Below are 26,370 nucleotides of genomic sequence, written 5' to 3'. Positions count from 1 at the left end.
CAAGCTACTCCCAAGCAGGCTGATATAGCCACATGCCTCTCATGTCTTCTTTCACAAATAGACAAGATGTTATTTCTTGCCATTAGCACCTGGCCATGTTCCAGAACTGGCCATTTTCCACTCTCTCCAGGACACCCAGCCCAAGCACAGTCCTTTGATAGATTCTCAGTGAATTTCTGTGCTTGTAGTTAGCACAGCTGAGACACGGAATGAGAACTCTGGTTCTCCAGAGCAGCAGCACAGTCTAGAAAGCTTCCAGTTTGCAAGAAATCTGAAATATTTTCAGTTTCCTGACCATTTCAAGAGAGTAACTTTAGAAACACCCCATAGACCAAATATCACAGCATTATACAACAAATGTCTAAAAAGCCACGGATTCCATTCCATTTGCTGAACACATTTGGTACCAATGGTTCAGCTGAAACACATTCAGTGGTGAGAGGAGTTTTAAATATACCTGCTATGTCATGTATTTCCTCAACCCCTTCAAGAAGCAAGGATAAGGCATGTTGCTCAGGAGGGGACCCCAAAGCTTGCACAGTGCAGATTCTTGAAGTAATGAGGAAGTCAGACAATCATAGAGAGGCAACAAGAAGAAGAACAGAATGAGTAGGAAGATGCTGACAACAGAAACAGATTTTTAATTTACCAACTGTAGTTTCATTTTAAAAAAAATGGACTTCACAGCTGCTTCTTCAGTGGATATTACATTTATGTGGACCATGACTATTTAATAGTCTACCAGCATCAGCAACATTTATTTCTCATATCTGTGTGAGAGTAACACAACAAATTGTGTGACTATCCAAAACCCAGAACAGAAATAAAACTGCACAGAGTTTTTGTTTTAGGGTGTAATTTGGGGAAGGGATGAGTAGTTTTTACTCCTTGAAGAAAACATTTGCTTTGTAATACAAAGAATTTGTGTAAAAAACCACACATTCCAGAATTACCTTCTCAGTATTATTTTAATAAGTGCATCTTAACTTCCCCTTTCTGCAGAATTATTCGAAGTTAGAGGTAACAAATACACTTCAGAATAAGATACCTTTTTCCTAGATGGCATTTGATAACGCACATTTTTCCAGAATCTTGTATTTGCTGAACAAGATTTCTCTGAGAAGTCCCCTTTCCATTGGATAGCTCCATGTTTTTGTTTAATGTATTTGATTGACTCCGGCATGCTTGTGTAGTCCTGTATTTCATCCATTTCTATAAGAATCACTTGAATCCCATCACGGATGAGAGCATTATACATAGCTAGTTGTTGTTCAGAGGTATCTTCCAACAGGCAGCAACTAGATGTTTCTGATCCCACAATAAGCATCAGTCTTCTGCTTTGCTTAAGGGTTTCATCAGCAACACTGACCACAGCTGTAAGTAATGAAGGAACAATCAAGGTTTGCATAGAAACTTCACAACTGATGTAAAATATTTCTTAATTCTAAAATTGCTTATATAAGGAACGGTGGCTAGCTCAGAGGACTGGTAGGTTTAAGATCTCCCAATTGTCATTCATGATTCATGATCCATTGCATGAAATTCCTGATAAAAATTGTTTTCTTCAGTCCCCAGGAGCAGATATCATTCAAAGAACCTCAACAATATTATTAATGCTGCTGAATCCTCATTTGTTCATCACTAAAAATAAAGTGCAGACCCTGATGTTATGACATTAGAACAGAATTTTTCATAAGACACAAAAAAATTTAAAATAAAAAAAAAATGTTCATTGGACGAATGGACAAATTATCCATTAAAAATAAACAAATATAGCTTTGTTTTCCAAAAACAGGTGGTTTTTAATTGTATACGTAATCTTCTCACCCAAGAACAACGTGCCAAAACACAACCTATTAACTCTACTAATTAAATCATACCTTCTCCCGGTAAATCATCCCTTCCTAATATAAAAAGATTATATCCACATTGTTGTTCTAAAACATCAGGGAGTATTCTACGAACAAAGGTTTCCAGACGATAGAAGCTTCTGCCTCCACTGCTTTTTGCATACAGGACATAAGCATCATAGATTTTCCCATCTAAAACAAATACAAGTATTTATATTAAAAAACTAAAAACCAGCAACATGGCTTTATTGCAAGGTTTCATTTTGGACTGTTTAAAAATAGTAATGGGGGGCTGATTCACCTATCTGACAGAATGACTAGATAGCACTAAAATGCTCTACAAATCAAAAGAAAGATGATCACCCACAGAACCTGACCTCTTTTCCCATCATGGGGATGGATGTGCCAGCAAGTGAGCTGGATGCAGGACCTGGGACCTCCAGGAAGAAGCCCTCAACCCCAGAGGTGCCAAGACATTAAGAAAGTGTCCTCTTGCAGGACTTTCTTCACCACCTCTCCTGAAACAAACTCAACAGCAGTTATCTCCACTTCTGACTAACCACAAGAGAGGGTGGAGACTGGCAACTCTTTCTTGTAATAATTCTGTGAGAGAAAGGCAAGTAGAAGAAAAGGCCAGAAGGCAGCTGAGGTTTTGAGAGTTAAAACTGCATAATAAACAGCAATGAAGAAACCAAACCAACATCAGATTTAACTCAACAAGTTTAGCTCAACAAGCTACAAAACACAGTTTCCCTGATTTTTTGTTTTTCCCCAGTAGGACTCTATTAGTGTTTTGCGAAAAATAAACAACTTTTAACCAGAAGCTGAAATTACTTCCTGTGAAAACATTTAGAACAGCCATGAGCAAATATTAACTATCTCAATGCACATAATACCTTTACTTTCAAGTTATGGGGAACTTCAGACAGTCTGAGGGCTGCCAAACAAAATATCTACAATGTTGCACTTATTCCTATTTTTTCACACCTGTCCAATGTATTTGTCTACACCACAGCAATAAAAACACGTAAGAATCACAGACTAGAGAACTAGTAGCATTTTTTTCTCTTTTGCATGTAACCATCATAACTGACAGAATTCAGAAGTAAAGTGTTGGGTAAAAGAAAGAAGTTGGGAAAAAAAAAACCAAAACAAACCAACAAAATTAATCTCTGAGAAAAAGAGAGTTGATTTTCAGTATAAATATTTCATGCATGTCTTTGAACAGCTAGTTTACAGGATGTAGCTCTGCTGACACCTATTGATCATCATCAGAGTGACCATAAATCTACATGTAAAGAAACTACTTTACAGAAAAGCAAAAAGCAACATGCTAATTTGGGGAAAACCTGGAGTTCTTTTTGACCTATCTCACCATGACTGCCTTTGATATTATACAGTGTTTATTACCTCAACTATGATTATATATTTTACCCATATGACTGAAAATAATACCCCCAAAAATGTCTTTATGCGTATCTGAAAATTCCTCAAAGAAATTCCACATACATTCTACTAAATAATCACCTTATTGCTTAGAAGTAATGGCAAGTGAAAAAATCAATAGGCTAGTTACACTAACATACCTGGTCACACTCACATACCTTCCTTACTTGCAAAGGCACAGACAGAATTACGGTACCAAAGCACCAAGTCAATCTTGAAAATCTTGTAGATTATTAAAGTAATAAATGTTAAAATCAACAAAGAGACAAGCCCTCCAGTCAGCCATCTTCGTATATCAGGAACTGCACAAAAATACAGGAAGATTTTTTTTAAATGTGGAATTTGTCCAAATCAGATCTTTTACACAAACGTAATACAAATTTCAGTATCATTTTTTTCACTTCCATCTACCTATTATTTTAATAATGATAAATACAGTACCACAGTGACTCCTCTCCTATGCACAGGTACATGCATACATACATACAGCAAACTGTAATCCATCTGCCTTCTATCAACATGATATATGAGCATTTGGTATCAAAACAAGTCAAGACAAACACAGGCCTCAAAAATAACAGTATTTCTTACCTCTGTGTTTTAATATAATATACGATGCAACCTGCCCAAAGGCATTTGAAGCTTGACAGACAAACGGTTGTTCATAATCTTCACTATTCACTTCCGAAATTATTAGCTTCACAGAATGCATAGGGCGTCCATCATAAGAAGTTTCCCCCCTATCCAAAAGGCGACAAATAGAGCCATAAAACCACAGACCTTTCTGGAATGTCTTCATCACTAACGGCTGCAGTGTGACAATGGTTGTTTCCATCTGCGAATCTCAATCACACTTCAGAATAGATGAGGTTTCTATAGACTAAAGTACAAAAATACACCTTACAAACCTAAGCAAACCCTTGTTACAGGCTTCCCAGCCCCTCTAAGAGTAGGAGGAGAGCCCCAGTGCTCGGTGAAAGAGAAATTCCACAATGTGATATGACACAGAACGGGGCCCCGGTACAAGGGTGTCATCTTGCAGTAAGCAGCTCTGGGACAGGGAAGCCATCACAGGTGGTGACCAGCAGCAGACAACACCAACTCACAGTGTGATTCCAGCTGCAGGGAGTGGAGTCTAAACAGCTGCTTCACCCCACAGATCTCAACAGACTGGTAACAGCTAAAGTGTCAGGCTGCACCATTAAGAGACACAGGTTATCCCCCATACATTGTACAAGGGCACAAAAATGCTCATTATGCTGCACATTCAGTCAGTCGTGTACCGTGACATGTGACTGATGTGTGAACTAAACAACTTTTTAACTACCAGCAAAATGAGGGATACCACCACCTTGTTAACAGTAGATCTCAAATGCAAAATTAACTAACTAATCTACTTAGCCAAGCACTATTCTTTCCTGAAAACATATACTAGTTACCATTTAAAATGCAAAATAAAAGCTTGATTTACATCATAAAGGGCATGTATAGGACCACACGAATCACTTTCTGAGCACAAAGTTACAGTAATTTGAACACTGTAACAAGGAATTAATGAATCAACATCATTAATGCAAATGACTAATGGTTGCACAGATGACCATTTAAGTGCTAGGAAGTAACAAAAAATAACGTTGCTTTTGTGGTATCAATTCAGTGACCGTGTGCCTCTGCATTATATGGCCCAATTTTTTACGGCATTACAATTCTTTATGACAGTACAATGTATTACTTTTGTATAGGATTTTCTCTTGGTGAGCACTCAAAGAATTCAGCATTTTATTTCCCTGATTGTTTTATGATGAGGGCTTATTTCTCATAACTACATTCTTACTTTGAAGATACCATTCTCATTTCTTCATCCGTTTCTCACTCCTAGATAGTGCTTGAGAATTTAAAAAAAAAGATCACATTTTTTCTTCATAGCACCACCATGAGGTGAGGGCTGACAAAAAACCTGCAATTTTTAGTCCCCAACCTGTCAGATTGCCTTCTGCTCCAATTTTAGTTGACTTTTCAAGTCAGGTCTAATTTTTTCTCTCCTAACTCCATTTAATCTGCTTTTCACCCTCACCTTATCTCCCAGTTGCCCTTCTCACGCTTTACTCAGTCCAAGCCCATTTTCCTCCCAAATTCCAACTCATCACTGGAAATCTGTCTCCCTTTTCTCCTCTCACCCCACTAAGCTTCAGTACAAATGTCCTCAACAAAGTCTTCCATTAGCTCTTCAGCTGATCTCAGTTATACTTCTCTAACTCAAGGCTCTTAAACCTGGAAGTCTCAATTTCTCCTGCCAAGCACAGGTTTGAACTCTTGCAAACCCTACAGAGAGGCAAATGTGAAGGGAAAGGAGAACGCAGAAGAAAGAGACAGTCTGAAGATCATGTGCCTGGACATGCTTGATCCAACCGAAAGAGGTCTCTGCCAGGCCAGAACCTGCTCAATAGAAACTGTATTACAATTACGAGACTGTAAGTCTACAAAACCTTTTCCCAAGGTTGGAAATTAAAATAGATTTTTACAAGGACTAAAAAGAGCACAATCACATGTGAAGTCCATGTGCTTACTATGTTTCAAGTTTCTGCTTCAAAGCAGAAAGTGAATTAGAGGAGGGAAGCATTAGAGTTTCCAAAAAGAAAGCTATTTAAGCAAGTGAAAAATGTTGCTAAATATTTTAATGTCAAAGGGATAAAGTTCCACTTTGGTTACCAACATGGTATTTTCTAATCTGAAAATATACTTACTCATAAGGACTTGCAAAAATTCTGCTCCTATAAAATACATCAATATACACACCGTTGCCTGTCCAAAACACCTCATACCCATCAGCACCTGTTGTATTGCAATCCACTGTAACCTGTGAGCCTATAAAATTGTGTTACAAAGTGAAAAGTTAATTTCCATACTCTAATTAAAGTCTATACAATTCTGTTCACAGACTCCCACACAGACCAGCTAAGGATGGTCCCACACCCTCTCAGAAAAGTTACTTTAACAAAGGGTCTATCCACTCAGTGATCTGCAGGTTCAGAAAGAGACCGGTAGGATGGAAGAGGCTAAATCCGGGAAGATACTGCCTCTCTCTGGGGCATCACTTTCTCTGCAGATTCAAATCTGTTCTTAGAATCTCTTCCAGAGTGATGGAAAGCAACAGATGTGACAGGGAATCACTTGGGTTCCCTATAATTTTCTTCGCATCTGAGAAACTTCCATACAGGTTTCCAAGGACTTTGGAAGCAACAAGCCTTGTCTCTTTCCCTCTCACCCGCAAACACTCCTCCTTCAGGAGATCAACATAGAGAAACTGAGCTGGTCACTGAACTAGTTTTTGTCCAAAAACAAACAAACAAACAAAAAAACCAACCAACCAACCAACCAAAAAAAAACCAAACAACAGAGTAGGGCACTCTGCAGGTACAAATTTTCACTAGAATACAAAATCATATTTTCTTATAGAGAAAGCTACTTACCAAGTTCCACTTCAATGGAGTTGTTTCTTGGATAAGATATTTCTGGGGGCTTTTTTGGTGGGCTCACTAACCAAAAGAAAGAAAGTTCTTTTCAGAAAACCTGGAGCAGCTGTAACCTGTTCTATGTTCTATAACCCAAGTACAACCTAAAAAAAACGTGTCCTATGGACAAGGTTGTCAGCAATTTTATAACAGACATCACTCAATACTGAAAGTACCGTTTCCAGGTAGTTGTTAGTTCTGACTTGAAGCTATGCTATTCTTTGCTCCACCTCTTCCAAAATGTAGTGCCACAAATCCCTACACATTCATGGTGGCCTGGCTGTTCCATGGTATAAAAATCCTGTAATATTGCATGCACAGGTACTGAGAAGGGTATGGGTAAATATCTACAGTATTACCCCTCTACAGTCTGGATAGCCTGTCACCCAGCACCCCACAGATACAAATACTTAAGAGTGCAATTCATCTATTTCAGACTTTTAGACTATTATAAAGGGGAAATGTAATTTCTGTACTCTAGTTAAAGGCCTTACAATTCTTCCCACAGTGCTGTCTATGAGGAAGTACAACACCAGTGGCCCCTTCTAGATGTTTATACTAGGACTAGATATATGACACTTTGGAAAACTTACTTCTCTCTACAGGCTACAAAGGGAGAGTAATCAACAGGTGGAGATCTAGACATCTACATTAAAAATGTCTCAGTATGGCTAAATGAATTCCAACTTGGAGGGTCCTTCACTGAACACACATACCATTTCCAGCTGTCTCAAGCAGCTGTAGGATGTTTTAGAACATTTCCTATCAGATATTCAAAGTTCAAGAAAGTTTCTCCAAGAGCACAAATTTAAAAAAAGAAATAATAAAGCATCCCTTTTGAGCCCCTTAGCAAACCACTCAGGATGGCCCCAGATACATCCTTCCCTTTCTGAAAACTGGGCCTGCACTATTGTTTGGACCCCAAATTACCCCTTTCAGTGTTGACTTGCTCAGCTGGAGACTTTAAAAATAATTGAGCTGTCTTCAGTTATGTACAGCAAAGGAGTGATATGATTTTGGTTCTACTGAATAGTGGGAGCTCAAATTACACTGAGAGACGTTCTAAAGACAGATTTTAAGACCAGAATGATTGTTTCATCTGACCTTATGTTCCTCATATTTTGTTTATCCACATCATATACATATGACATTATACGAATATGATACATATTCATATATATATACACATACACACATATACATACGTATGTATGCATATATATACACACACAGACAAAACAGGCAAGCACAAAAAGAGACCATTAAATAGTAATACAATCTATTAGTAAACCTGAAAAAGTCTTTCATCAGCTGGAATGTAAAAACAGCATTGGCATTTCATACCTTGATACAGCACAGCCTTTTCAGTGATCCAATATCAATCTCATAATGCTGTGCTAGCAAAGGAGTTCACGTTTTACAGCTAGGCCTTCTTTTATATTTTTTGGTTGTGCTGATGGCCTCTCGACATAAATCAGGGTCTACTGAGCTAGAAACACGATATCAGAGATCAGCAGTTCTTGTGCTGAGGAGCTTAAAACCAAAAACAGAAGAGACAAAGGATTGAAGGAAACAGATAGGACACACAGAGTCAAGATACTGCTACAATTTGGGCTGGTTTAGTTTGTTGGTCTTGCAGCAAAAGGATGATCTAAAAGAGAGAGAAGATGAGCAGGATAGAGGTGCAGCTACAGCAGAAAGTATTGTGCCTACCAAGCCTTACAGGGCACCTGTTTAGGGACCATGGCAACTGGTCTGGGCAGCAAAGCTTTGACAAACCCAAACTTTGAACGGGGGGACCAATCTTCAACACAGTGGCAACAATATACAAAAAATATATAAGCTCTCAGTCAGCATTTCTTTCCCTCATATTTAGGTGAAAACTAGTAGCCCTAAGCATGTCTGTCCACAAGTTGGGTCTTCTAGCTTTAGTCTTCAGAAACTTGGACAAAAAAATTTGAGTCATTGTCATGAACACAACCACAGTGAAATTATTTACTTACCTTCTACAGTCAGACTGACGTCTCGTGAAATGTTATATTGTTTTCCATTGTAGGTATATGTTGTTTCACATGTATAGTTTCCTTGATCGTGCACAGTCACGTTGAAAATTATAAGATCACTGTTTGAGAAGGCAAACCTTTTCCCCTCCAGCAGCTGGCAGTCCTAAACGTGTGTAGAGAACTCTGTTAATTCATATCACTATCTCTTTCCACGGTTTGTCTCTCGTTAGTGCAATCTGAACTTTCAATGGAGCACAGCATAAGGATGGATGCCTTGCAGACACTGAGGAAGAGCAAGGGGGTGGAATAAAAAGCAAAACATACTTCATTTTGGCTGAGTTTTTAATTCAAAGAGACTCCAGTTCATTTCCTATAGAAAGCAACTTTCAATTTTAGAGAAATAAGGAAGTAAAATGCAAGTGTCAGGATTTGTAAAAGTATTCATTAATGAAGAATCGCTTAATAATTAGACTTATTTTTTTAAAGTATTTAAATACTCTTGATACTATATGGAATGCATGGGCATGAGGCAGAAATGCTGCAGAAGGCACTATGTTCTTGTAACAGAAAGAGCCTTTAAATAAGCCTGAACAATATGAAATGGTATTTATTTAATGAAGCAATACTGAGCACATAATGGATATGCCATCTCTCACAAATGACATACTAAAACTGTTTCTGCACAAAAGAAATTCACGACAGTGTGTTTCGCTAGCAGGTAAAAAGATGCCACCTGGTGGATACGTGGGTCAGCGTCTCCTACAGCTAAGCTGAATTTCTACCCCATTAATCAAAAAAACTGTATACACTTTTAAAAGATAAACAGTCTTAATCCTCTCCCAATTTGTTTTAAAAGCATTTTTCTTCCATTTACAATAAATATTTAGTTTTTCTCTTAAAATTCACAAACATCAGTGATTTGTATTTTAAATAATGGCCAGTTATAAGACAGCACAAAACACAGCATTCTCACCTTATACCAACGAACAGGGTGAATATTCTTCTCATTCCTGAAATAATCCAAGTGTGGACACACAACCTTTGCAGATGATAATGTGAATATCATCTCCTCTACAGCAAATTTTTCATTTAAGCATAAACCATCAATCCTCTCAAAAACTGTTACTTTTGTACCCATTTTCCTGCAGCTTGTCAAATTCCTGCAATTAATATAACATAATTAAATTAACCTAATTGGCATATTTTCCAACTCAGAAATATATGGTATTCTTTTTGGAGAAGAAAGAGAGGGCGAGAAGTTTAGAGTTTCTCTAACAGATTTACTTTTGCCTACTAGGAAAAAGATCCCAAAACTAGACCTACTTTGCCCAACCTAAAGTTAGTTTTTGTGAATGCACTCTCCCTTCTTCATCAGTATTTCTATTACCCCCCAAATTCTATTTGCTTTCTAAAAGTTATTCCCTTTGCAACTCATTTCTGTAACAACATAATTTTTTTTTAACTTTCACCTTACGACACATTCATAGTCTCCAGAATCTTCTAACATTGCAGGAATGAACCAAATTAAATTCTTCCACTGATGAATTCTAGAAAGTTTGTCTCTAGGCACAGCTGTCTGGTTACCAACTTTATACCATGTTAAGTTGTAGTCTCCACTTTTCAAGCTCTTTTCCAGTGAACATTTAATAGCAAGAGGCTGCCCACCAGGCACAAGAATTTGCCTCAACATCACATCATAGGCTTCACATTTCTCTAAAGGAAAGAGATAAACATTAAAGAAAACCTCAAACTCTGTAAAAGGATGTACTGAACTCATTTCTTGATTACATTTACAAAGTTCATTGGAGTTTTCACCTCTATTCTCAAGTCATCTACTAAAAATACAATTATAATCCCTTATATTTACAGTTGAAAGTACTAATCAGTGATATACAGATACAGTTATGTCACTGAAATGAAATTCTGTTTTTTGAATGCAAACTTTACACTCAGTAGAATCTCTTGGTTTGCAGCAGACTGTCATTTGTATGTTTTCATTCAGATGCAAATTACTAAAGTAGTTGTATTTCTCCAGTCTGTTTCATGCTCATGTACACACACATACACGCACACACAAATTTCACATTAAATATCTTTATTTGTTAACCTCACTTAACTGTAGTCAAAGTAAGTCTTCAAGACAGACTGTGCTTTCAGTACCCAAATGTCCTAAGAGGACACTGAAGTTAAAGTTGCTGTTGCACAAATATTGTTTGCTATGGAAATTTCAACTCACCCTTCATTTTATGAGCATTTAGAGAGGAATTATTACAAGCAGTTGCCAATGAGCTCATTTTCTTTCCTCCTGACTCAAAAAGATACATACAGGAAAAGAGTAACACCATGAGATTTTTTTATTTTGTCAATATGACAAAAAAGGCACCAACTCTGGATACCACAGTCACTTTCCTGAGTCAGTATTCCATTTATCTAAAATTCCTTGTTTCGTTAGAATATGAGAACAGCCACACAGAGTCACATAAGTGTCTGTCTAGCCCAAAACCCTGTCTCTGATAACAACCAGTGGCAAATTTTTAAGAAAAGAGAGCAGGACACAACAAGTAGAGTAATGCTTTGCTTTTGGTCCCTTTCTTTCCTCTTATGTTCCGCATGAAAAACCATTCACTGGCTTTTATCATTTCTCTGGGTATCACATGTTTCTTGTTATGACAAATGGCAAAGTTAACTTTCCCTCATCTGCCTAGTCTATGGTATTTACAATCTTATAGACCTCTATCATATCTTGCCTCAGTCGTCTCTTTTCTTTTTACTTCATTCATTTAATGACTTCTCATATGGAAGCCATCCCATATCAGGCAACACTGTCACTCATCTCTCTACCTCTTCCGATATGGTCTTTCTGAGACGGAATGACCAGAACTGCAGAGTTCAACTGATGCACATTCACCATGGGGTTGTAGAGCAGCATAATGAAGCCTTCTGTTTTCTGCTGTACTGCTTCCCAAAAATTCTGCTTTTCTCACCACTGCTGATGACAGAGCTAATGCTTCCAGAGAGCATCCAGAGATGTCAAAGTAGCATTTTTCCCAAGTGGTTATTAACTAACTTAATGCTGACATCACACACATACAGTATACCTGTTTCTGCTATACATATATGACCCTTCCACGCCCTTCCACATCCATTTGATTTTACTTATTGACATTCTATCACTAAACCATTCAATATCAAAACATCCTCTTCACAGTGAGCATTAGTTTTGACCACCAAGTGATAATTTCGTATCATCCACAGTTCTCACCACCTCACTATAAATCTTTTCCAAGTTACTTATCAAAACATTGAATTGCTCAGGTATCTGTATTGAATGCCCCATAACTGTAATGGTTATGAAATGCTGCAGCCACAGGAACCGATAACCCTTTTCTGCCACTAAATGCTAATATTATGAAATAGCGTGAGGGTTTTTTACACACTTCTTGCCTCAGTTTCTCTGAAATCCTCCCTCTGCCAGTACCCTCCATTATTTCCATGGAGCAGGAAAGAATTATAAGGTACACGCATAACTAAACAGACAACAGCACTCTCTGCTATTGGGGGGAGGGCAGCCAAATAATCATCTTTCCATATGACTACTTACTTAGCCAAAAACCAGACTATCCAATGGATTGATGAACCTTGCAGCTTGTCCATCCATGGGGAAAAAAACCCAAATCAAACCAAAACCAAACCATTTCCAACCAAATGGCTTGCTAGAAACTCAAGGAATGGAAATTCATTAAGTTTTTCTTCTAACAGTCTGGCACTGTCCAGTGGGTGGATCTTATCAATGTGTGTAAATACCTGATGGGGGAGAATGACGAACAAAGAGCCAGACTTTTGCCAGTATTGCCCACTGACAGGACAAGAGTCAATAAGCACAAATTTAAAGACAAAAAAATTCCATCTGAACACAAGAAAACACTTTTTTACTGTGAGGGTGATCAAACACTGGTACAAGTTGCCCAGAAGGGTCGTGGAGTGTCTATTTGTGGAGAAATTCAAAATCCAGCTGGACACGGTACTGGGCAACCTGCTCTAGCTGATCCTGGGGGCGGTCAGGGAAGTTGGACTAGATGATCTCAAGAGTTCCCTTCCAACCTAAATGATTCTGTGATTTTGTGATAAGACAGCACATAAAATATCACGTTATATGTTTTATAGGTTCCTCCTTTTAGGACTGTTTAACTCATTGGCATGCACTTAAATTTGACTTTTACAGCCATTTTCACAGAACATTAGTATTACTTGCATGAAAAAATAAGTTTCAGAACAAGACCTTCCATAGCCACCAATAAACTTACCTGCAATAATTAAAGACAGAAACGCTGTTGTGATATTACATGAAAACAATGTTTTTGCTGTCATGTTTCCCTGCAGAAATGGAAAGAAAACCTTCAGTTAGTGGCTTCCAATATAAACTTCCACAATTTAAAGTCAACGTTTACATTACGCAGTTAATATGGGACACAGGAAATACAGGAATTGTCTTTGGCTTGTTTTGAGCCTGTTACCTGCTTGTTTTACCTGACAGCTCCTACTTATTATACCAGAAGAAAAAAAATGAGTGAATATTTCCTATTCAGCTTGTCAAGCACTCAGGATTTTTTACATCTCTAGCACACTCCTCCCCAGTTCTTGCTTTCCCAAGCTACAGTCTTAGTCTCTCTAACTGTCCCTTAGATGGAATCCAATTTCATATTTCTGACTATCTTTGCCACCCTCTTCTGTACCGTCTCCAGTTATGCTACAGCCTGTCTGAGGTGGGGAGGGGAGAACAGAACTTGCATACAGGCTTCAAAACATAAGTGCACTATGGATTTATAAACTAAAACTTTTTTTTTTCCGTTTTTTTTTCCCCCTAATAATTTCCTACTAATTTTTAACAATCTATTTGTTCTTTGAGTACTACTGAGTATTGACCTGATACTTCCATGGGCCTATATAGTAAAATGCCAAGATCTCATCACTGAGCATTAAAAATCAGGTAAACCCAGTCAGCCGCTGAGCACGTGATGTTAAGATTTTGCCCATATGTTTTCATTTTAAACTTTCTTTACATTTCTCTACAACAAATTTCTTCTGCTATTACTACCCAGTCACTCACGGTCATGACATCCTTCTGCCACTCTTTGCAATTAACCCGTCTATGTTCTAGCCTGAATAGCTTTGTACTGTTGGCCAATTCTGCCACTGCAACAGTTTCCCTCTGTCCAGATCATTAAAAATATATGCTGAGCGGAAGAGAGTTGTTTGGGACTCCAATAGTGATCTTCCTCCACCTAAAAAACTGAGCATTTACCTATTAACTACTTACTTATACATGTGAGAATAAATATATTATGGCAGTCTGGCTTCATTGACAGCCTCTGGTGAATGCCTTTTGGAAATTAAGGCACATTGTATCAACCATGTCTCCTGTATCCAATGTGTTCACATACATGTGTACAATTCTAACACACTCCTAGTATTTGAGACCCAGGACTTCCCTTTACAAAAGGCACTGTTGACTCCTTCTCTGCATAATTTATCTTCATTTACACTGGTTCCGTTCTTTAAAGCAGTTTCTACCCAGCTGCCTGCTGCAGATACCAGCCTCACTGGTCCCTACTTTCCTGGCTCTCTTTTGATCACTTGGGGAGGATAAAAAAACACTTATCGCTTTCTGATCTTTTGGTCCCAAAGCTGCTTTAAATGAGACATTGACAACAAGAGAATGCAAGAGTGAGTATCAGCCAGTCGTGGTGCTTTGTTACGGACTGTTTCATTCTATAATTGGCTTTTACTGAGTTTTCAATTTGAGATAGATCCTTCCATGGAAGATCAGCCATAAGAAAAGGTACTGACACTGAAATCCATGCTCTTCCAACACGAACACAAATGCAGAAAATTCTTTTTTTTTTCCTTGCTACGTTCATATCTTCCCATAGCCCATCCCACAGGGGTTTTTTATACCTGAATGATCTATTGGCTCTTAGGACTCTTTGGCAGGCTTCTTATCCCTAACGTGTTTGGAGAAGGATCTATCAGTTGCATGCCTCTGACAAGTCATTCCTTAACTTGGCCTGCCTTACTGCTTTTTCTCCTATTCAGCCCACCACAGTTTTTACAGCACTGTGAAAGGACAGATGCAATTATTCAAACTGAAGGATGAGCAGGAGAACCCCGTCTTGTTGTGAAGAATCTATAGCTGATCACCAATTTCTACAATAGTCAAAGATGACACTTCCGGCTGCTGTGTCTTACTTCACCAAACCGACTCAGAAGCGTGCCATATATTGAGTCATCCACACTGCTTCTTGCAGTGCCTGCTTTCTTCCTTTTTCCGCTTCTCTTCCCTCCTCCCTCATTGCAAATTTCTGCTCAGATTACCAGGCAGGTCTTTTCTTGCTTAGCTGTAAGAAGGAATGAGTCCCTGCAAGAATGCTGAGCATGAAAAGAAATACACAAAACTTTAAGAATCACTAGAGGGGGTTCATGTGTGTTCTAGAGGGGGTTCATGTGTGTTCATAAAAAAGCTCTAAGTTTCTTCACTAATCGTGATGGACAGTAACTCTTAAGATCTCTAGTTTTCAATTTTAAAGAAGATGAAAATATTGTAATGGAAATCATTTAAAGAGAAAATGGGACTGAATATACTCCACTTATGACCAGGTATTTTCTTTATGACTTCTCTGAATCACTGTTTTTTCATAAGCTCTGTTCCATTACAGCATTACCTTACTCTACTGTTCATGCTCTCTCAAGCAGTTTTTTGCCCCTATCAGTAGATTCAGTAGATGCAGCAGTAGTATTTTGCCATGTTCTGAAGGAAAGTCTTCCAGAATCCTGCTTCTCTATAAATTCAAGGTTCTTTCTATCTATTTGAATTTATAACTTGTCCTTTTGCCAACATGGAAGACCTGCAAATATATATAGCCCTGTGTAAAAAACATACACATGAACTGCTCTGAGGAGTCTCCTTGTCTCTGACTTTTCACAATGAAAAAACTTCCATTTTTTGTGGAAGGTATACCCAACAGCAAAATTAGGCTCTGCTCTGGGCATCCATTCACATAATTCATGATGAAAATGACAAACGTATGACTGCAGAGTCAAGTACAAATGTTTTTCCTACCACATTCCGCTATGATAAACAGCTAAATTTCTGCCTTTTTCCAGCCATTTTGTCCACATCTTGAGCCTGCAATTGACCTGCGGAGCTTTACGACTCAGGACAGAATTCAGCTGGAGTTACCTTTGCCCAAATTTTCCAGAGGGGAAAAAATTCCATGTATCTGAGGCCATGTCCACAAAGTTTCACTCTGAAAGGAAATGTTTGTATCAATTTAAGACTAAAAAAAAAAAAAAACAAACAAGTGTCTGAAAGAGGTCTTCAATGATACAGGCACCTGAATTACAATTACAGTATCCACGATAGCACAGAGTTTAAAGCATAATTCTCATTAAAATCTGTTGTTAAATTGGTACAGCCACCTTTCTCTCTGCTCTCTAGTCCTTTCAAAGTTGATCTACTCAATTTAAAAAAACCTAGTCTCATCAGAACTCTGAAGATTCATGGCTTTCACTAATTTTTGCACACTTGCGGAACATTTTCTTTCAATGTCTTATTAAAAAATATGGACAGATTAAAACATGCAACAGTCCTGTTCTCAGAATTGAGAGAACTGACAGAAAGTCAGATTATCACACCATTTCTTTTACATAAGCCCATGAACATTTTAAATCATTAAAAAATATATATATTCATATTACCATACACGCTTCTATTAACTGCAAGGTATGCCATGCATCTTCAAGAGAACTTAATCGAGCGTCTCACTTTTGATCTAGGAAAAACGATTACAACAAATATGTATATTCCTCTGGTGTTGAGGCATACCTAACCGGTGCTGAAGAGCTGGGTTAGCCCCCCCGTCGGGATGCGGTTACAGCACTGAGACTATCTCGACAGCCGTTTTTCTGAATCGCTGGCATCCCTCACCAGGTATGGCACCAAAACGTTTTGCAATATTCTTCATTTACATTCTTACGTACTCCTGGGAACGCTGACAGGAGAGGGGCTGTGGCTCCCCCGCGGCGGCCCGGGCGGGCTGCGGGGCGCGGCGGCAGGCGAGGCGCGCCGGTCGCCCTGTGCTCGCCGGGGACCCACCAGCCCCGCGGGCCACGATGTCACTTCCAAGAAAAGGTGCTCAGGCTTTCTCGCAGAAACCGAGCCACGTCGCACGCAGGGCTCGCAGAGGAAAACGCTGACCTTTTAAAACACATTTCACTCCCCCTCCTAAACTGCCCCCAGCCCTCAGTTCCCCCAGGCGGCACCACCTCGGGCGGAGCCACCCCACCGCCCCAAAAAGGGGGCATCGGAACAAAGTACGGCTGTCGGCGCATCCCTACGGATCTTCCCCCCGGATTACCCCGGGCTGGCTGACGCCGGCCGCCCTGTTACTCCACCGACGGAGGAAAGCGGTCGCCGCTACCACTGGCCGTTCCCCGCCGCCCCCAACCCGCTGCCGCCCTCGGCCACCCCCGGCTTCGGGGGCCGGCGTCGCCACCGAGGTCGCCCCCACCCTCGCCGCCTGCCCCCGCCGCGAAACGGCCGCGCCGCTGCGGGGGAAGCCCCGCCGCCTCCCTCACGGGCGGGCGGCCGGCGCTGAGGGGAGGCGGGGTCCCTCAGGACGGGCCGGCGCCCAGGGTCATCCCCGCGGCTGCCTACCTGCTCCGCGGCTGCCGGCCCGGCCCGGCCCGGCCCGGCCCGGCCCGGCCGTGCGGGGGCGCAGCGAGGCGGGGCGACCCCCCGCTGCCGTCTCCTAGAAAGCCCGGGCAGCCCGGCAACGGCCGTGCCTCGGCCGGCGCTCGCCCCGTCGCACAGGCAGCTCCTGCCGGCGAGGCCTCACCCTCCCCCGGCTGCCGCTTGCAAACCTGGGTGCCCCCCCGTCGGGGCCGGGCCGGGCCGGGCAGGGCCGCCGCCGCCCCGCCCCGGCGCAGGGCGGCAGATGTCCCGGCGCAGGCAAGCGGTGCTGATTTAAACCCAGGCTGCGAAAAATAAGGCTTTTGAGCAAGAGCCACTTTCTGTTGAAAAATGCAGGCGGTGGCGCCAGGCGAGGCGGCCGCCTCACCTCAACCGCCGCCCGGCCCCGCCGCCTCAGCCGCCATCCCCCCCGCCCTCGGCGGCCGCGGCCGGGGCTCGGCCTCCGCCCCAGGGCAGACGCGGGGAGAGCCGGCAGGACACCCTCCAGCGAGGACTGCCAGATGTGGGGTGACTGACTGGTTTGGGTTTTTTTCTGCGGTACGGGCAGCTGCAGACTTCCCTAGCTGAAGAGACCGTGTCACTGGCAGAGGAAGATCCCCTCAAGGCTACGGAGCCTTTTGGCAGGAGCATCTCCCGGACATCGACAGTTTTACTGGCTTCTTCAACAGGCTGGTTTGACAGCTGGGTCTAAATTCCCCAGACGGCCACATGCCACTGAGATATTTGGCTCCGAAGCTTGATCATACGGGTTTAGTCCCATTTAGCCCCTATGTTTTTACCTACAAACTTAACAGCTGCTAAGCAGCCCTGACATTTTTTAGAGGTGTGGCTGTTCTGGGAACAGTACGCTCGCTATATTCTGGTGTTTCTTAGTTCTCTGTTTCACTCACATGTCATGGCTGGAGTCAGAGTCCTTCAAAGCAGAAGTTCTTCAACTAGAGCGTGGTGAACACAGAATCAGAAATGGGTATTTTTAAGGCTGCGTTGTCACTTACTTGTTGACTAACTACTAAAATAGATATAGTACGGTAGAGGAAAGCTCTTTCTTAGGTTCCTCCCAAAGTAGTCAGCAATCACGGAACTTTTAGAATTACCAAGGTAGATGTTCTCATTATTGTTAAAAATACATTATAAACACATTTGCTAAGCAAATTACAAGTATTCTGCAAAAGTCATGGAGAAGAATCCAGGCATGTCGTGCTCTTTCCACCCCGATTTTTCATTCTACTTCTGGTACTTCTTTCATTCTACTTTCTGGTACTATTGTATTTACCAAACGGAAACAGGTTCAACCATCCTGCCCACCGTGTGGTAGCCACAGAGAAGCAAAGATGAGAGATTACACCCTGCTATGCCCCCATATATTGCCCTCCATCAATGCAAGGTATGTGCTGGCTGGAGGCACGTTGTAACAGCTCCAGACATTATTCTGTTGGGAGGAACACAGAATTAATTCATTCCTGGCTCAGCAAAGACAGCAGGATTTATGCAGTCAGCTAGTCTTTCTTCAGTCAACAATTATACCCATATTTCATTTTGGAAGTGTTTCTTACGAACTCACTGCATTAGGTCAAATAGTTTTTATGCAAGATTTCTAGCTTCTGTATTGTATTGTTATTTTGCACCACCAACAAACATCTATGAGTTTAAATCTGATTATCATAAAGGCAAGTGAGGTGTTGCCTGACCTGCTCTACTACATTTTTCTAGAAGCACTGATTTTAAAAAAAATTTTTTTTGAAGAATTCTTTCTGAGACATATGCACTAGTGGTTCTGCTGTATGCAATTTTTTTTTCTCCTGTCTTCATTATAATACCACTAATAGTGAAAAAATTTCTCTGGTATAAAAGACGATGTTAAAACATTACCAAAATGAACAGGTAAAATGAGAGCTATTCAATCATTCAACTATTCAGTGACAGATATGAATCAGAATTTAGAAAACTCACTTTATAGTAAAGCTGAAGGAATATCAACTGAAATGACTGCATTTCATGAGACAACAGAATATACAGTTCTGGCAGTCGCAAGACAAAAATTGCGTGGAAGAGCAGAGAAGTGGGTTGTCCGAGAAAAGTGGATATTGACCCCAGGCTGCTTGAATATTTGATGTGGTCACCAGGAACACTTCAAAGCAGACCAAGAACCATCAACTCCAGCAATGAAGGTGATGCTAAGCAAAGAGTTTTCCAAACATCCTCCTGATCAGATCTGTGCAGTGGAATTTACCTTAAGTGGCTTATCTTTCTGCAGCTGAGGAGGTGTTCAAAGAAGGCTACTGCTGTGCAGATGAAGAGACTGGGCTTGGGGGTAGAATTGGGTATATTGCATTTTTCCAAAAGGTATTTGCTAAATAAGGTATCACTGTGAAGTCCTTTTTCCATCGGACAGCTGCATGCATCTGCTTTATTTATTTGATAAACTTTATATAACCAATGAAGGGAGAATGTTACCTGCAATAAATAATTCAACCCTTTTGACTTATGCATAGAAGAAAATCAGAGTGGGAGCATTCACTTAGGTAGGGATGGGATGGAAGTTGTCTGGGCTGAATTTAGACCATTGCCTTTCATTACCACAAACCTCTTGTTTTTCTACACCCTCCAGTAGTTTTGTTCCAGCTTTCAATATCACTTGTCTTCCCCAATTTATAATATTGACAACTTTCCCTTTTCACATATATTCATCTCCTTTGGGCATATGCATGTGGCTGCATTAGCATTTTTGTTTGGATCAGGAGAGCACTCTTAAAGCTGATTTCCCTCTCAACCCCGCCCTCCACATTTTGTATCACCAAACAATCCTGGAGCCCATGAAGCAGATTCCTTTCCGAAGAGGCAAAACTTGAAGGCAAGCTCCAACTCCTTGGGCATGCTGACAAGAGTACGTGACAGCAGTTAGCCTGAAATAAAGTCTCTTGAAACATGCATTGTGTGGATACCAGGTCCTCCACACCAACTGACTTAACCTGCAAAAATCAAGGCAACGCTTGCCCTGATTTTTTTAGGACAAGTGACAATGACAAGCAAATGTAATTGCTACTTTTGTAAAGGAAATTATAGAATTCAGTAATCTTGTGTTTTCCCTGCTCCTGGTAAATCATCCTTTCTACATTAAAAGAGACTGTAGTCACACCGTGTCTCTAAGACATCCGGATGTATATTTAGGGCAAAACTATGTGGTTTGTAGCCACAACCTTATTTTTTTGGTTTTGGCTGCCATATATACTCATCGTATATCTTTTTCCTCTGAAACTGAACAGGGCAAATAAAAACCTAACAGAATTTTAAAGCCCTTTATGTATATTTTTCTGCCATTTCTACTTTAAGCTTTGTTGCACAAGATAACTTCGGTGAAGACATTAAGAATATTGTTGTATGTACAAAGCTTTTAAAGCTACAAGAAAAAATATAAAGAAATGTAATTGCAGGTAATTATTTAGATACAGTTAAAGCTGCCTAAAACAGGCTGTTTTGATACCTACCATCCCAAACCAGAATACTAGGAATGTCAAGGCCATCTAAATGTGCTTGCAGTGCTAAGAATGTGTAATTCCTTTTTACTGAGCAATCCCACTTTTGGTTTTAACACTGAGCAACTAGCTTAGCATTTACATCTTACAAGAATTTCTCTGGACTTGTAAGTGTGGTAATCAAACATCTTGCAGTTACAAATTATTCACCAGTAGAGCATAGGAAGTAATTTGTAGTTCAGCAGGTTTCTAGTAGAAAAGCCAGGCACACTTTTTATGGCAAAATCTATCCTTTTTTCCCCCCAAAGAAATTGATTCATCAGTTTTTATGCTTCCAACAAATTTACTTTCTCCTACTTTACCTGCAGGTTGGAAGGCTTAAAACTCAGCTGGGGGAATCCATCTTGGAAAAAAAACATTAAAGAAAAGGGACATAGGTCTGACTGGTAAACAAAGATCTATTTTCAAGGTCATAACAACTAGCACTGGCAAAAGTCGGATGGAGTTTAGTTTCACAAGGTAAATTAAAACATTTGATAAAATATTCTTTAGCTGTAAAAATGACCAATGAAATAGGAATTCAGTGCAATCAGAATGAGCAAAAGAATTACATGTGGCCACAAAATGACATTAATCCTTTCATCTCCTTTGAGAAAGGTAATGGCAACTATGGGAGGAGAAGGCAGCAAGGCTAATAGAAATAAAGATATGATCCAGGAAATTAAAATAACTAAGAAGAAAGCAAAATTCCTAAGTTTTCTGCATATCTCATTCAGGGAAGCCAAGCAGTTTCTATCCTAAATTTCAGAGTAACTCACGTATGAAGTTGCAGGCCAGTACCTAGTAATCTTGAAGCATGGCAAGAGCCGCTACAAGAAGTAATATCTTTCTTTGGGCCATCTAAAATAGTTGGAGGAACAGACAAGCTTTTCTGCAGAAAAAACACTCTACAGTATTTTTAAAAAATGTATATATTCTACAACTGGAGAACAGAAAATCTTCTATTGAGGAAGAAATATTCAAAAACAATCAGACTGTAAGCTGCAGGGTATGCAAAAACTTTTGATTCAGAAAGGTTAAAATAGGAGTGGAAAACTGGAAATGGAAAATAGAAAAATAATGTTGCAGTGTTTGGTTACATCACATTAGTCTGTTGTTTTGTTTCAATATCCTTATCGCCCTTATCTTGGAAATCTATTATCATGGTAGAGCGGAGGAAGCTGAGTTATATTGCAGAACCAGAATTGCAAGGCTGACTGGGAAGCCAGCTAGTGAAAGATGACAGCAGATTCTTGAAAAGGAAAGAGCCAAGGTGTGGCAGTAATTACTGTGATGGAGGGAACTCGCCAGGGGATCAGCCATTGCCTTCACATCAATGTTTTCATCAGTGCCATCAGCACAAAAATATGGAAGTTTTCCTGTGTAATTTACCAATGGCACAACAGTTGGAAGAGAAGTATGTGACCCAGAGGCCTGGCTCATAACAGCGTTCACTCATGCGCTCTTCTTGCACCCAGAAATTACACTTTTTTTTTTCCTTCACAAAAATAACAACTTGCTATCCAGAATCACAGACTAAGGAGAAGAATTGGGCGTCAAAATTGACTCACAAGTATGTTACTTCCATTAAAAAAAAAAAAAAAAGGCAAATGCTGTCTTAAATCAGGTGAACTATTTCCAGTAGTGTTAGAGAAGTACCTAAGGCACCTGTAATGCACTGATGCAAGTGTTCATTATAGATCCCCATGAGAAAGATGCTCATACTCCATGGGATATTGATTAAAATTTGGTTTGTTGGAGATAACCCGAGAAGGTAAAAGGAGATAGCACAGATAATCTTATTTCTCTTCAAGTGCTGGGGACGTGGAGCTGTGCAGCATCGGCCACACCTCTAGTCAGGGCATGGCATGCCACGCAAATCCTGTCTGTGGGGAAGATTTGCCAGCACTGAAGCCTTTAGAGGTTTTACAAGGTGTCCTTAGAAGTAGACAACTCTATTCATCATCTCTGCTTTCAAGCAAAGGATGTTGTATGGAAACAGGCTGTTTCTCTTCAAGGTAAGCTGAGACATGCAGGTGGAGTCATCGCCAGGTGCCAAACGGGAGCTGCCTGCAGGCTTCTCCGTCAGGGTGAGCTGGCTCAGGCTGTCCTGCAGCCTCATGGTACGTGCAGCACAGCTCAGGCCTGCACCGACTCACATCGGCACTCATGTGGATCCCTAACCCCTCCGCCCGCACACGTCTTCTGTTTAGGACCCCAACAACACTGGTCAGGGTACCAGCCCACCTTCACCTGAAATGTTGTGCGCTGTCCTGGACAACATGTTAACAAATTTGAAGAGACTTATCATGGGAGGAGGACTGCTAGTATGCTAGGGAAAATTAGAAGCTTACCTTTCAGGAAAGATTAAGTTAATTTGGCTTGTCTAGGTTAAATTGAAGACAGGCTACAACTGCTGTCTATAAATAATACATCCTGTAGATACCAATAAAGGAGAAGAATGTGTCTCAGCTGTCAATTAAAGCTATAAATAAGTTTCTAAGAATCAGATCAAATGAGATTCTTGAACAGCAATAATGGAGATGAGAAACCTAACTACTTTTTTAGGATCAAGCATGATAAATCACAGAGAGAACAACATAACTGAACACCTGAGATAGGAATGAACTAGCCAAGGGACAGAGGAAGCCCCTTCCCATCTCGTGTTTCCCAAGTTCAGGCTTTCTAGGTGGTATATATACATTGCACAGGTATACGCAACAAGTTCTTGGCCACAGACGAGGAAAAAAATGCATTTACAATTACATACATGTGACACTCACAGGCAGAAAGTTGTCTAGGTGGCTTGAGATGGAGCCCTCTAAAAACTGGAGGGCAGAGTGGAAGGTTACAATTTAGGTGGTGAAGAGAGAACACAGAAAATCCAAACAAAATTCTCCCATCAGATCATCTCCTACAAGTCTTCACAATTGCTCACTTTGTTAAGAAGTTCTTAGCAGTCCTAGGAGTGCGTACTACACTTTATCTGTGTGATTATGCAAGCATAGCCCTTTCTGCAGGAAAAGATGACAGGGGTTTTAATGCCAAGGCACGACATCAGTCTTTAAAAATGTGTAGAGTAACACTTCCGTCTTGCAACAGCTAAAAATGCTGGTGCGAGGAGTCACGCAACCAAGCAACCATGAGAATTTTGAGCTAAACCAGCAAAGAAAGACATAATGAAGTATTGCTTCGTCACTGGAACTTTCAAGTAAATGCAAGACACAGAAATTTAGGTCTCGTTAAGCTGCCTAAAGGGATTTCTGTGGGCAATTCATAGAGGGTCAAATCTCCCACTTGTGGTGGGCTTTTTGTTATTTAAAACTAGTCAAGAAATTATTCCAGCTTCTTTGTAAGAAGTTCACTATAGGTCATTAAAACATGTGAGCTTCTTCAGTAGAAGCAAAGGAACAGAGTGTTTCAGTTCACTTACTGGGAAAAAAAGTCTTAGAATTGAGTGCTTGGTACAGCTTCAATGCTTTCCTTCTATACTTATTCTGAAATGCATGACTTAAAATTTTCTGGTTTTCATTAATATTCCTTCTAGAGGTTCAGTTGTACAAGTCTCCACATAAATTGTTCTCTGTTACACCAGTGAAATTAGGGGTAACTTTGTTGTTCCTAACTAGCGAAGTGTTCACTATTTTAATAACTTAGTCATTTTAAAGCAATGTATGCTGCAACATGGCCAGTATGGCACACAAAGCAATGGTTATAGCCTTCTATCCGCAGTCCTGTGACACTGAGCTTCACTGCAGAGAAGCATCCATCAAGAAAAGAATCTTGTATATAAAAAGGCAACAAAGTCGATGCTAGGAAAATGGCTCTGTTCTGAGAGCACAGTGGGGAAGACATGTTTTATCATCTTAAGTACTTGAAAATCACTCAAATCTCTTCACAACATACTGAGAACAGAGAACCAAGATTATGAATATTAAATATTTCTATTAGAGTAGTATACCCATAAGTAATTAACCATGAACAGAGCTTTTTGTGGCTAGGTACTCCATAGCTGCATATAGCCACTGTCTCAGACAGGCTGCATTCAAAAATAGAGAAAAGTCTCATGTTATCATATTCCAATGATGAAAGAGACTGAGAAACTGGTTTGTACAACATTGGCAGCTCTTGGGATTTCACCACATGTCCAACTCCTACAAATTTCCTATCTCTCAAAGACAACCAAATGTGCCTAGATTTTCCTTGAAAAAAAAAAATATATAAGCTGAGTGGACAACTGATGCTCACTAACCTGAAGACAAAGAAAAGAATCCAAATCTACAATAAAGTTTTTTTTTTTATTTAAGTCAGATTAAAAATAATTTGCATGCTGGTGCTACCAGAATTGGGTAAATAGTACCACCAGAACTGGTGACCCCAATGCTGTTCTGCCTGCCCCATGGCACTCGGGAGTTGTGCATCTGCATCTGCAGTTGACATCTGCAGATGTCAGACCAAATCCTTAAATGAAGAGTACGGTCAGACTGCTAAAGCCTAACAGAGTGGGGGGGAAGCGGAGTGAGAAGGGAAAAGGCAAAGTGGAGTGAGAAGGGTAAAGGCAAAGCAGAAAGATAATGCACAAGAGGTCACATCCTCTTTTTGATGAAATGCCCTCTTATAAAGCCATACCTTCTGAAGTATCATGTTAGTTTTCTGCTGGAGTCTGTTATAAATCAGTGAGATAGTGTTTCTCCAACTCAAACACTGTGAAACAAAGGCAAAAGTGAAAAGGAAAATATTTTTATTCAGAAACAGCTGATAACCACATACAAATACAGTTACAAACCTTCCTCTCTGACTTCTTTCTACAAAAAATTGACTAGTGTATTATTGACTTTCCAGGGTACAGCAAGCAAATTGTCTTTGATATATTGCGGTCTATGATGATATTACACTCTAAAAATCACCATGAGAGTGTGGTCTTAAAAATTATTTAATTTTACATAGCCTGAGCCGTTCAAGTGATAGGAAACAGCAAGAAGCTGAAGAGGAATTTGACAGAACGAAGGAACCACTTTTTAGAAATATGAGGCTTTTCTAGCTCCCTTGTCAGACTATGTTTGCTTCTCGAGACCCCAGTCCTGCAAATTGTTCTCCTATTTAACGTAAGAGTCAGAAAGCCTCTTTTGGCACCTAAGCCAGAACCAATGGCATTTATGTAGTTAAGCGTTAAAGGGACACTGAGAAAGCCCAACACTCTCTAATCTGAACTTTTGCAATCCTTTAATCCTACGTGACTAACCCAGGGATTCTGTGCACAAACAGGAGCATCCTAGCACAAGCAGCCCCTGTTGAAGG

General features: G+C 40.3%; 1 protein-coding gene across 3 annotated transcripts; it reads right to left on the bottom strand.

Annotated features, from left to right (window-relative positions):
* Positions 1-625: 625 nt before the first annotated feature.
* LOC104019341 (interleukin-1 receptor type 1) lies at positions 626-17,676 on the bottom strand. Of its 3 annotated transcripts, none has more exons than XM_087757312.1 (13): positions 17,525-17,676; positions 16,567-16,640; positions 16,049-16,115; positions 13,116-13,185; positions 10,281-10,524; positions 9,785-9,971; positions 8,812-8,974; positions 6,767-6,832; positions 6,041-6,161; positions 3,888-4,036; positions 3,455-3,598; positions 1,881-2,042; positions 626-1,374 (listed from the first exon to the last, which is right to left on the bottom strand). In XM_087757312.1, the coding sequence occupies exons 3-13, from the start codon at positions 16,082-16,084 to the stop codon at positions 983-985; spliced, it is 1,734 nt and encodes a 577-aa protein (XP_087613438.1). In that variant the 5' UTR covers positions 16,085-16,115; positions 16,567-16,640; positions 17,525-17,676; the 3' UTR covers positions 626-982. The 3 variants fall into 3 exon arrangements, with proteins under 3 accessions (XP_087613438.1, XP_087613440.1, XP_087613439.1); XM_087757314.1 differs by having other exon boundaries at positions 10,407-10,524; XM_087757313.1 differs by lacking the exon at positions 16,567-16,640.
* Between the last annotated feature and the right edge of the window lie 8,694 nt (positions 17,677-26,370).

This window comes from Nipponia nippon, unplaced genomic scaffold (genome assembly GCF_047370975.1).
Source record: "Nipponia nippon isolate SJK-2023a ecotype South Korea unplaced genomic scaffold, ASM4737097v1 scaffold_2, whole genome shotgun sequence".
In the NCBI taxonomy this organism is placed as follows: domain Eukaryota; kingdom Metazoa; phylum Chordata; class Aves; order Pelecaniformes; family Threskiornithidae; genus Nipponia; species Nipponia nippon.
Note: the sequence above shows the minus strand (reverse complement) of the source record. Positions and strands in the feature narration are given on the sequence as shown.

Coding starts and splice junctions, on each gene's coding strand:
- LOC104019341 (XM_087757312.1), bottom strand. CDS start 16,084: ATGGAATTTTTTCCCCTCTGGAAAATTTGGGCAAAG. Junction 6,833..8,811: donor CGTCAGTCTGACTGTAGAAG/GTAAGTAAATAA, acceptor TCTTTTGGTTAG/TGAGCCCACCAAAAAAGCCC. Junction 4,037..6,040: donor ATTTTTGCAAGTCCTTATGA/GTAAGTATATTT, acceptor CCTTTTGGATAG/GGGGGAAACTTCTTATGATG.